General features: G+C 36.7%; 1 protein-coding gene across 1 annotated transcript in view; it reads left to right on the forward strand.

The window, feature by feature from the left end:
* The first annotated feature begins 74 nt into the window (after nucleotides 1-74).
* Nucleotides 75-13,331, forward strand: part of LOC118557976 — a 62,822-nt gene continuing 49,565 nt past the window's right edge. The window contains exons 1-2 of the mRNA XM_036128515.1: nucleotides 75-100; nucleotides 4,057-4,091. Of these exons, the coding sequence (XP_035984408.1) occupies nucleotides 84-100; nucleotides 4,057-4,091 (52 nt within the window). The 5' untranslated portion in view covers nucleotides 75-83. The remainder of the gene's footprint in view (nucleotides 101-4,056; nucleotides 4,092-13,331) is intronic.

Genomic DNA, 13,331 nt, shown 5'->3' on the forward strand with positions numbered 1-13,331 from the left:
GCTTAGGTAGAGGAGGATGATATTAACTCAGCTTTTGTTTCCTGTTTGTGAAGAACTTGGAGGAAGCCCTGGAACTATGGCACATGATCCGTCACTCCAGGTACTGATGGAAAGACGTTGGAGAATATAAATGGAAAAAAAAAATACTTATTACAGTGCTTCCACACTTTCATATTGGTGAATATTTACTTTTTAAATAAACTTAAACCTACACCACTGGACCAGTCTCAAAAATCTCTAAAAGGACAGAAACCAAAAAGCTGCTTGGTCTAGTTAACCTCCTGAACAATCTACAAACTATAACAGAATGCTGAAATGTATTATATTTTTATAGCCATGTACTCATCACATCAATAAAAAGTCACTCTGGGGGTTCCCAAGCAGTTCCAGGGTCCAAATGGACATTTTAGCTCTCCAGTAATTTCTGGATGTTTCTCTCAGTGAAACAATCCTGGAAAACCTCCAGAGGATGGAGTCTGTAGGACACCAAAGACACCCAAGCCTTGCTGATTTCTTACATCAGTAATCTACAAAGAGTTGCCAAGATAAACATGTTAAACTGGTGATTAGCATCAATAAGTCCAAAGGTTTAGCTTGTGAACAGATCATTTGTTTCTGAGAATATACTGGCTGTTCCAGCATTTAGTCAGTTTCACACTGGAGTTTTCTCCAGAAGAAACCATCATCCACCAGATGCTCTGTACTGACCGTGTAAATAATTCATACTCGCTAGAGGAGAGATTTAGAAATGTAATATTTCAGCAATCAACTGTTTCATATGGAGAATAAAACAACAATTAATGGAAAACAAGATACATTAAATATTCTCAATACAACATATGATTACAGTCATGTTCAATAAATTAGAATGTGATTGAAAAGTTGACTAACTTCAGTAATTCAATTCATTAAGGGAAACACATTACAGAGATTATCACAGGTTGATGTTTTAAAGCCTTTTTTCTGTTACTTGGGATTTTCTTCTCCTCCTCCAGCTAATAAAAAGCCAGAATTTAGGTTTAAAAATTGGCATCAGATCAAAAAAAGCTCAAATTCTCATGCAAAAATGGAGGCTTAATGAAAGGTATGTTTAACACAGGTTTAAAGGTCGCTTTTTTTTCAAAAGGTACTTTTAATCTGACAGACGAGCCTCTTTGAAATGTATATTTTAATTTATTGAATATGGCTGTTTATCTGACTTTTAAACGATTTTTAGACTTAACTCAGTGATTCAGGACCACAGCAATAATTAAACTGACATCTAGTAGTCAGGCACATAAATATGAAAAGGTTTGTTTACATCTATGAGAGAAAGCAGAAGGGTCAAAGGTTACGTATGAAACAGTAAAGGAGCTCAATGACTGCAGCAGTCCTGCTCTCTTCATGCAGTTTTGTTCAACAAACCTTTTATTTTCTTCTTACCCAGAACTCTGATTCAACAGAGAAGGGCCAGTCTGAAAGGTAATGTTGGTCAAGTCCAGCACACGTCAGGATCAACCTTTTCTGAACTAGTTTAACAAGTCTCTGCCTGATATTTGTTTTCAGTGATCCTAAATCAGACAACGAAAAAGATGACCAAGGTAAGAACTTCCTTGTTGTTACCTGAACACATCAGAAGATAAACAGACAGAGAATGTCAGTGTTCTCCTGTAATAATGCACATGTTCAGTTTTTAAGTGATAGGTAGATTTAGATTTCCATGTTCAGTCTTAAAAAACTATCAGCACTTTATTGGTCTCCACCCTTTAAAAATAGAAGCTTAGGTAGAGGAGGATGATATTAACTCAGCTTTTCTTTCCTGTTTGTGAAGGACAAGGAGGAAGCCCTGGAACTGTGGGAGACAAGCCATCACTCCAGGTACTGATGGAAAGGCGTTGGAGACTATAAATGGAAACAAACTTTCTTGTTACAGTGCTTGCACACTTTCATATTGGTGAATATTTACTTACTAAATAAACTTAAACCTACACCCTTGGACCAGTCCCAATAATCTCTAAAGGACAAAAACTAAAAGGCTACTGGGTTTAGTTAACCTCCTGAACAATCTACAAACTATAACAGAATGCTGAAATTTAGACAGAGAGGAAAAGAGGCAAGGCATGGTTGTTGAAGATTAAAATGTTTAAAGGACAGATTGTGATTGATATTTCTATAGACTATGTACTCATCACATCAAGAAAAAGTCACTCTGAACCTCCACAGCAGCAACATTCAGCGCAGCAACTCAGAATATCTCGTCAAAAATGGAAACTTAAGAACTGAAAGGAGAAATATAGAGAAAAGTGAGAAAGAATGACGCTTGAAGGAATTGATCAGATGACCACAGTATACTGGCATCTTTATAAAAATTGTTAAATCATGTTTTCTATACATTACTTAGTTGGAGGAACACACAGCAGGCTTCCATAAGCCAACAGAGCAGCTAGCAGAGCAGGGAAGGAAACTCCAACATCTTTCTCTCCAGATCTCTTCTCCAGTCTCCCTGAAGGTTTCCAAGCAGCTCCAGGGTCCAAAGGGACATTTTGGATCTCCAGTAAGTTCTGGATGTTTCTCTCAGTGAAACAATCCTGGAAAACCTCCAGAGGATGGAGTCTGGAGGACACCAAAGACAGCCAAGCCTTGCTGATTTCTTACATCAGTAATCTACAAAGAGTTGCCAAGATAAACATGTTAAACTGGTGATTAGCACCAATAAGTCCAAAGGTTTATCTTGTGAACAGATGATTTAATGTCTCTGAGAATATACTGGCTGTTCCAGCATTTAGTCAGTTTCACACTGGAGTTTTCTCCAATAGAAACCATCATCCACCAGATGCTCTGTACTGATAATGTGCAAATAATTCATACCCACTAGAGGAGAGATTTAGACAAGGTTTGATAAGTGAAGGCTTGTCATGATCCTTCATTGTTTGTGTTTTCATTTTGTTACATTCCAGGGTCATGCCATCTTTAGTTAATCATTTTTGTGTGTGTTTGTACGTTAAGTAAGTAGATTCTGTTTGTTTCTTTATGCTCTTTTGTCTACTTCAGATGATAATCCTCCCCAAGCCAGCGGTTGATCAGCAGATCCCACTCACCTGTGTTGTGGGCAGTTTCTCTAAATACCCAGTTGTATTTAAGTTCAGAGTTTTCATCCCTTCATTGTCACATTAACCATTTTTCCTCTCTGTTCCTGATATCCTGTGGTTTTTCTAACTACATTAAAATATTATAGTCTCCATTATGGACCTGCCGATGTCTTGCTGCTGCTTAGGTCCTTCACCACAAACCGTGAAAATGTTTAAAGTAACTTTTCACAGTCTGCTCATCATCTTTCGTAAGGATTGTTAACTTAAACAATAAATCAGAGTTATTTCTATTAGATCCAGGAGTGTTTTCTGTAATATTTCAGCAGTCAACTGTTTCACATGGAGAATAAAACCACAATTAATGGAAAACAAGGTGTGCAGTAAATATTCTCAAAACAATATATAATTACAGTCATGCTCAATAATTAGAATATTATTGAAAAGTTGACTAATTTCAGTAACTCAAGTCATTAAGGGAAACATTACAGAGATTATCACATTTTGATGTTTTAAAGCCTTTTTTCTGACAATTGTGATTTTTTTCCCCCTCTACTCCAGCTAATAAAAACCCAGCATTTAAGTTTAAAATGTCACATCAGATCAAAAAAAGCTCAACTTTTTATGCAGAAATGGGGGCTTGATAAAATGCATGTTTAACACTGGCTTAAAGGTTGGTTTTTTTCAATACGTACTTTTAATCTGACAAGCAAGCCTCTTATGAATGTATAATCTAATTCATTGAATATGACTATATATCTGACTTTGGAGGATTTTTAGACTTATCTCAGTGATTCAGGACCCCGGCAATAATTAAACTAACATCTAGTAGTCAGGCACATAAATATGAAAAGGTTTGTTTACATCTAGCAGACAGAAACCAGAAGGGTCAAAGGTTACGTATGAAACAGTAAAGGAGTTAAATGACTGCAGCAGTCCTGCTCTCTTCATGCAGTTTTGTTCAACAAACCTTTTATTTCTTTTTACCCAGAACTCTGATTCAGCATTGGTGGGGCAGACTGAAAGGTAATGTTGGTCAACTCCAGCTGCACATCAGGATCAACCTTTTCTGAACTAGTTTAACAAGTCTCTGCCTGATATTTGTTTGCAGTGATCCTGAAGCAGACAACGAAGAAGATGACCAAGGTATGAACTTTCTTGTTGTTACCTGAACGCATCAGAAGATAAACTGACAGAGAATGTCAGCGTCCTCCTTTAATAACACAGATGTTTATTGTTGTTAATTCATAAGCAGATTTAGATGGTCATGTTCAGGCTTAAAAACCATCACTACTTTCTTAGTTACTATGCTTTAAAAAATAAAAACTTAGGTTGAGGAGGATGATATTAACTCTGTTTTTGTTTCCTGTTTGTGAAGGACCTAAAGACAGCGATGAAGATGATGACAGTGATGAAGATAGCTTTAATGAAGGACAGGTAAACATGCTGCAGCTATTCTCCAGTATCACTTTTTTTAATCAAATGTTATTAATTTTTAACTTCTACCAAGACTATATTGGCTGTTTAGTTGGTTTCAGACTGGATTGTTTTTTCAGTTATCAGAAGAAATCATCTTTCAGCGGATGTTCTGTACTGGCCATGCAAACATTTATGCGATTTGCAACTGGTTTGAAAACCAGAGGCTTAAAGTAACTTTTCACAGTCTGGTCATCATCTGTTGTAAGGAATTTGTTAAAATAAGCAATAAATTAAATTTCTTTCCATTAGATCCAGGGGATCCATTTTTCATCAGTCAACTGGTTCTCATTGAGATTAGAGCCACAATCAATGGAAAACAGGATGTATAGTGAAATCATCTTAATAAAATATATAAACATATCTAACGTTGGGGGATATTTAGATTTGTCTCAATAATTCAGGATTACTATAAATTAAACTGACATCCAGTGGTTATGTTAAGAACGTGAATCAGGCAGATTATTCAAACCAACGCAAGCGAAATAGGGAAAAAACAAAAAGGATTTAATGAACAGATAGTGAAAGTACAGGCAGGCTCAATGGTCAGATGGCTTGTCCCCATGTTCTAGTGGTTTCCGTGGAGGCTCTGATATAAAAGAACAAAATAAATATGAAATTATTAAAATGCAAAAATTCATACTGTAGAAAGTGATAGAAACATCTATCATGGACAGCATTTACGCATTAATTTGTCTATTTTTCTATATAATCGAATGCTGGAATTTGGACAGATCTGTTAATCAGATCATGTATTGAGGACTTTTCTGTTGATGATGACAACATTATCACTTGGCACCTTTTTTTTTCCCCCAATTTCTTTGTTTTTGAATGAAGAGAATCCTAATTTGTGATTGCTTTTCCTTCACAATCAGCTGGATTAGGAAGTTACGGGCTAAACACCAGCAGGACATCTTCCCACAGCCACTAGGAGACAAGAAGAGACGGGAAAACCTGTGTCCTCATCTGAGAAGCTCAACGAAAGCTAAATATAATGAGATAACATTTATTAAGCTAAATAATCAAGTCTTCTTATAACCTGTAGTGTTACTGTTATTTGGTGTTTTCTTTATAGTATTTGCTGAATGAGTCCAACAAGCATGAAATTCACAAAGCATCTCAGATGACCTGCTTTGTAAATCACGCTGCAGCCTTCATGGGGGAAATTGGTTGAATCAATGTTTTTTTTGGGATATTCTGTTTTATTATTTCTGACTAAATCAATCATGCTTTCAACATAGAAACGTGTTGTGCTTTTTTAAAGATGTTCTGTAGGCGGTATAAGGAGCTGATACATGGAGTGGAGAGGTCAGATCATCAGCGTAGAAACAAACACAAACCTGGTCAGAAACCTTAGATTTTTTAAAATAGTAAATTTTAGACATGATGGACAGATCAATGCAGCAGTGAAATACAGCTTTTTTCATCGGAGGCTAAAATAAAAGCATCCGGCAGAAAGATTTAAAACAGAAACCCATGCCTTTGTTACAACTCGGCTGAATTACTGTAATAATTTGCACCTTGGAGTGAGTAAATCATCACAGCTTCACTTGGTTGCTACACAGCTTTTAACAGGAGCATGTAGGAGAGAGCATTTTAAAACTGATCATTTTTAACCCATTTGTTTTTATTTCTTTAAATGGTCTTGCTCCTCCCCATTTTTCTGAGCTACAACACCTGCCCTCCATGTCTCGGTCCCTCGGATCAGACGCTGCTGGAGGTACCGAGGACACGGTGAAGCTCAGGGCAGATCAGTAAAGTGGTCTCTCCACTAAAAAAACTCTCCACTAAACCTTTTTAAATCTGCTCTAAAGGCCGACCTTTTCTCCTTGGATTTGGACATGGTATAAGTTGGTAATTGATTTTTTTTTTCTTTCTTTCTTTGTTGTATTTTGATGTTGCCACATTTACTTTGATTTTATTTCTACATTTAATTCATTTTGTTTTAAATTCCAATGTTTCATTCATTTACTTTAACCTTTTTGTTCAGCACTTTGGACAGTGCTTGCTGTTTAAAAAGTGCTTTATAAATAAAGTTGTCTCTGCTTTTAATACACACACTAGCAACCGGGGCTCCATCCAAATACCCGTAATATTTGCTCCTAGCCCTGGTTAAGAGCTTGTTGTAGAGACAACTTACTCATCACCTTATTAAACTGCTTTCACACAGGAATAAAGTGGAAAGATCAAACAAGAAATTAGATAATGTTACCAGTTTGATACATAAAGCTTAGTCTTTTCAAATTGTTACCTTGATATAATTATCTGCATGTTTTACCAGCATGAGGAAATTTACCAAGATAAGAACTCTCCTACTGTCACCATAGCATTATCAATGATAAGTTCCTTCTCTTTCAGCTTCCATTGTCTGAGACATTCACTGAGTGCTTCAACCCTTGGGACCATCTTCCTTCATTTTCCGCCCATAGGCTTCATACTACTTAAATTTACCTTTCTCTGTAAAGGTGTCATGTTCACTTCAAGCATTCGCCCAACAGTTGTTTTTTGCTTCTAAAGTGAAGTTTATATCTTGACCTTGTCCTTTTAAGTTTTAGGCAGTTGTGCTTTCTGTACATTATTTCTAAGCAACTATCCGGATATAATTATATCCCCTAATTGTATTTATACTAATGCAATCGGACTGGACTTTATGTAATAAATCGGTCATTTAAATAAATTGATGAGACCATTTTAAGTCTTTGATTATTTAGGACTATACTGCCCCCTTGTGGATTTGGTGTTTTCTCTTTCACAATGTAGCAACTAGACAAAGGTGGGTGTACAAACTATATAAAAGGTGTACATTCCACATAAGGGGGCTATATTTTAACATTTCGTGTTAAGAGTTTCTTATTTTATCCCAGTGCAGTTTGTAAGTGGAGACTCTTCAACACTGTAACAATTTATTTCCATATTTTCACCTCTATATTGATGCTATATTTACTGATATTTAAATATTATTAAATCTGGCTATGGTCATATTCTTTATCAAGTTTGTTTTATACTTCCTTTACATAAATTATTATTGCAGTGGGTAATATTTAATATATATTGTACATACTTCATCATATAAAATCATCTTCATGATTTATATATTATTCTCGCCCAGTGAACGCTGGAGATAAGCACCAGCAACCCCTGTGACCCCATGAGGGACTAAGCGGGTTAGAAAATGGATGGATGGATGGATGGATAATTTTGTACTGAGTTTTATTTTAGGTGTTTCCTTATCCTTTTTTTTTTAAATATACACTTAGCAGATCACTTCTTAGCTATGTGTCCATGCTACATTTTATCATTGTGTGGCATAAACATTTCGTTTTGACACTTTTCTGTCTCTCAGCACCGCCTTGCTTTGGCCACCCCGCCCACATGGGTGGTTTTCTGCTACAGCACATTCTGTTGTAGCAGAAAACCACCCAAAATTAAATCAATCAGTCAGACCCCTAGTGAACCGCTCAAAGTTGGTACAACAGGAAAAGGGCCATAACCCGTAAGTCAGCCTCTGCTCAACCATCTGCACTATCCCCTCATTATTTACAGTCAGATGCCTCCCAGTCACTCCCAGCTCCAGGAGCCCCTCATCATTCCACTACTCAAACCCTCAATAAAGAACTATTTTCTCTCACTCCCAGTCTCTGTGTTTACTGCTCCAGGGTCAAAATAGAAACAGTCAATTGAATTAAATTTTATTTATATAGCGCCAATTCACAACACGTGTCACCCCAAGGCACTTTACAAAGTCAAACCATGAACATGATATGGAGGAATTTACTTTTTCACATTTTAAATAGCTTTTTCCCTTAATAAATTGAGACATTACTTGACAACAGTTTATTGTATATACTGAGGTTATACTTGAAAATACATATTTTTATTGATCTGACACATTTAGATGTGGCCATAAATCAAAACATATTGCTCAAAAAACAAAGGGAACACCTAAACAACACAATGTAACTCCTTTTATTTTTTTTAGCAGTATACATCTTGGTTTGTTTATAGCTTTTTGAAACTGATTGAAGCACTTAAGATTAAGTTTACCTTTTTGTTTTGGAGACATTTCAATTAATTGTCACAATAAGTCAGCTAGGAACATGACCATATCATGAATGGGAGTCTGGAAGCAACAAAATTGAAATAAAGTTTTTTTTTTACCACAATAGTTTTCTTTAAAGGAGTCATAACCTGGTATTTTACCTATACTATCCCTCTGAAAATGTCTTTAAATTCATGTTTTAGTCCTTTTTAGGAGAAAAATGTTTTAAAACAGAGCTCATTCTGACATTTTTCATATCCCTTTTTATTTATCGTAAAAAAATAAATTTACTTATTTATTTTATTGTTCGCTTGAGGATTTTTACTTGCGTGTGCACGCCTTCATCTTACATTGCAGACCAGGAACTTAAAAGGAGGCTGAGAGGAACAAGGAAGCAGGAGGAAAAAAAACACAAATGTTGTCAGACATTCCAACACTGGGTTGGATAAAACAGGAAGTTTAAATATTGAAAAGCAGATTGGAGAGATAAGTCAGAGGACAGGTAAATATAATCTGATGGATAAGAAACAACCCCAAGAAAAAGCCTGATCATGTTGGGTGGAGGGGGTCATAGAAGGATGGGTAAACCCAGAGTTCAAGAGGGCGACTGGACAGTCATCCATGTATGGAGCCATTTTATATTAGAACATGTTGCCTTCTGAAATAATAATAATAATAATAGTGACCAGTAATCATAAGAAGTTTAACAATAATCTTGAATGAGTGAGAGAATCTTCTCAGCCAGCCAGGCCACACCAAAGAAATGTTTGTTATGTGAACACAACGAAGAATAGTCTCTACTAATTGTAGGAATTAATTGGGATCCTTAAATAAACTGGATTTACTAAACCGGATTAAAGCATTGATCTTTTTAATACATTTAAAATCAGAGTCAGGATCACCCCCAGATTCTCAACAGACACACATTACTTCTGTCTTTTTAAATTTGAACCAGTGGTCTTTAACACGAGTATTCGGGACATGCTATCCTACATGTTTCAGGTGTCTACCTGACTCCAAACACCTGCCTTACATAAATGGATGAATAGCAGGTATCTGCAACCCATACCGGCTGCTGAGGAAATAATTCAATAATTCGATTCAGGTGTGCTGGAACAGAGACACATAAAACATGCTGGTCATTGGGTCTTGAGGACCAGAATTGAAGGCATCTGATTTAAAATAAGGAAGTTCAGCTCCATCCATTTTCTCAAATTCACCAAACATTTAAGCGGACTCTCCACTGAGTCGGATCCGCTGGATTTTATTGGCAGGTAGACCTGAATGTCATCTGCATAAAACTGGAATAAGACGTATTTCTGGAAAATGGAACCCAGAGGGAGCAGGTACAGTAGAAACTAAACAGAACCTAATATGGAGCCTTGAGGTACCCCATTATTAATTGGAGCAATGGAGGATGAGAGCTGTCCCAAATAGGCAGAGAAACTTCTGTTGGATAGGTAGGACTTAAACCACTTTATGACTGAGCCATAATATAATACCAACAAACCTCTCCAGCCTTGATATTAAAACATCATGATCTACTGGAACAAACACATGCAGCAGTAAGATCATGGAGAACTACAACACTTGAATCATCAGTTGAAAATAAAATGTTGTACACCCTGAACGGTGCAGTTTCAGTATCATAATAAGTTTTAAAACTGGACTGGAACCTTGTAGAAATATCAACTTTTCCAAAAATTTAGAGCAATTTGGGGATTGAGGGCTATGCCTGCTGGCTGAGCACGCAAGATATTCTGACAGTGAGTGGATGACTGAGGCAGGTGTGAGTAGCCATGTGAACAGGTGAGCAGAGTTGACTCTAATTAGTGCTGCGGGTGGATCTGATCAAGAGCAGAGTGGTGGCTGGAAAGAGACAGAATTGATTGGATGATAACTGAGTTCTGAGGAGTGGACAGAGCTGATTCTAGAAAAAGGCCAAAACAAATAAACAAAAACCCTAAATCATGATATGTGAAGAACTGGAGGAAAACAAACCATTAAGGATTGTCTGATGCTTTGAGGTTGCTTTCTGGTGAAAGTGCCGATAGCAGCAAATCCCAGTGGAAATGCACATAAAAAATAATTACAAGTTAGAGTTTTAATGATGCAGCCATCTGTTAGCTACGCTGCAGTTATAATACTAAATGGCAAAACTGACGGTTCAAGGCTCTAGGTAAATTTATTTATTTATAAAGCACTTTTCAGAAACAAGATGATTCAAAGTTTTTCAAGATAAAATTAGTACAATGTCACATTTGTAACTTGGTAATCAGAATAAAAACCTTGAGTTGTTTTGGTTTTACTGAATTGGTACAAGAAACATCTTCATTTGTACCAAGAATAAACTACATCTAATGATACAGTCTAGGTTAAGGTTAAAGAGATATTCTAAGCTTCTTAAATAATAACTATTAAGTTCCTTACTAGTGTCTTAGCTATTCAGGAACACAAATGGTAGGGCACACCTACATGTTTATACCCTTTGCCACAAATAAAGTAAACTTTTTGGGCTACCACATAAATTCCTTAAGATATTGTTATGCTTTTGGTTGATGTAGCCATCTGTGGGGGTTAAACCTGTTTTATATAACTTGTTTTCTGCCATTGTTTCTTAGTGAAGTTCAAATGCCTTCAGACGTTTAATGTAAGTCGTTTGCCTTTCTCTTAAATCACCATGGACAAATTTCAGCTTGTTTTTCCTCATTTTGTTTCTTCATTGCTTGCATACCTCAGTTTGTGCATTGAGTGAGTTGTCAGTCAGACAGCCTCACATTTGACACCACAAGACACTTTGCTATATGGAGGAGTTCCTGGTCGACACAATGTCCTAAAGCTGTAAAACAAAGTCTAGACCTGAAACTAACAATCACAGTGAACTCAGAACCAAACTGATTAAAAAATTAAATAAGGAAAACTATCTTTGTGAGGTCTGCACAGACCAGTGACCATGTCTAGAATAATGTCTCTAAATTTTATAATTGTTTCTTTCCTTTTTTTCTTTGGATGAGTGGATAATATCTGGCCTCGATGGAGAGGGTGAGGAGGGCAGGGCTGAGCACACAAGTATGCTGTACCATTGTTCACAGTTATGGTGTCAGAAGTCGGGTTCCCCGTCTATGTGGATCAAGATGCAGAGTAACAGGATTGGAGTAAAAAAACAAAAACTATAAAAACAGAGCATATCAGCAAAATCTCTTTACCCTAAATAAAGCATGATGGTTGTGGGCTGATAATCTGGGCTTACTTTCCATCCAGAGAACCTGGGAACCTTAGATCTGTTGAGTCAACACAAATCATTCTGGAGTCAAATATGAAGACATCTAAGATTGGAAGTTTAGATCACTCAAACAAGCAATGAAGCAATACTTTAATAAAGAATGGGCAAAAAAACATTTGATAAAGATAAATGTGACCTTGCGTACAGTTTGTTATATGTTGATAACCTTACGTCCTCTTTTTACCAGATCACAGATAAATTTGCAAGAATTACCAGAGGCACTGTTGCAAGTGGAATACAGTTTTATTTAATTCTTAAGTTCCTATGGACAAATCAGTTTATTTCATTATATAAAAGGTACCTCATTAAAAGTAAAGGGTCCATGCTGGCCCTGGAATCCTTTTAGCTGAGAAACAGTTAAAACCTAATTAAGTTAGACTGCTTGGGGAGGAATAATAAAGAAAAAAAAAACACAAATACAACTAAAAACACCCAAGAGGCCCCCAACAAAAATGCACTAACACCACAAGCCCTGGTGAATACAACAAAGAAAATGAAAAGAAACTCCCCTTCCACTAGTCTCCTCCTTCAATCTACATAAAAACAGCTTAGGACCCAGGGACAGCGTAGATCCTATATATTTAGTATAGAATCTTTGTTATACTGTACATAAGACAAAGAAAGATTCTATACTGAAACCAAAACTGAACGGGAAGAGAAACTGAAACAGTAGCAGGCCAACCTACAGACAAAAGAGATCAAGTTAGATCAGCGTCTTAAGTAGCCAGGTAATAATAAACTGTCTATACCTTCTCTAAAGTGAAACCAATCCACGGCGCTCTGTACGTCACTCTAGAAATGCGATAATAAGGAGGAAGGATCAGAAATAATTCTTGAGCGACCTCACGCTCAATGTAAGACATACCTCTGCAGGAATCTGATCTCAGCGATCTACCTGCTTTTAAATGTAAATGCTCATTACCTGTCCCACTAACAACCAGCTCTGCTCTGTCACAGCGTCTTCCATATATGGGCAAGAGGAAGAGTGCTCAACACCACACTTCGGGGGCAGAATGCCCTGGCTACTAAAAGATAAAGATAAAAGATAAAGATTTGGTTGGTAAGATACACGCTATCATTGCAGGAAACCAAGGTTTACTCAGGAACATTTTGGTTATAAAAGTTGTCAACAAACTTGAATACCAAGGCCGAATGGTGTCTTCAAAACGCCGGTGAAGATTCTCAGTCATCCAGGTCATGGTCATTCCAAAAAAAGTAAAAAACAAAGCAACTGGACTTGTTTTTCGTAGTTGAAGACGTTTCGCTTCCTCTCCAGGAAGATTTCTCAATTCAAAAAGACTGAATTGAGAAATCTTCCTGGAGAGGAAGCGAAACGTCTTCAACTATGAAAAACAAGTCCAGTTGCTTTGTCTTCAAAACGTTCTTGTGGCAAAGAGAAAACAGGGTTTCTTTTTTGTTACTCAAGTATCTGCACTTCCTGCTGTACGTGAGAAACCGGCTAAACATA

Source organism: Fundulus heteroclitus, chromosome 24 (genome assembly GCF_011125445.2).
Source record: "Fundulus heteroclitus isolate FHET01 chromosome 24, MU-UCD_Fhet_4.1, whole genome shotgun sequence".
Taxonomy (NCBI): Eukaryota; Metazoa; Chordata; class Actinopteri; order Cyprinodontiformes; family Fundulidae; genus Fundulus; species Fundulus heteroclitus.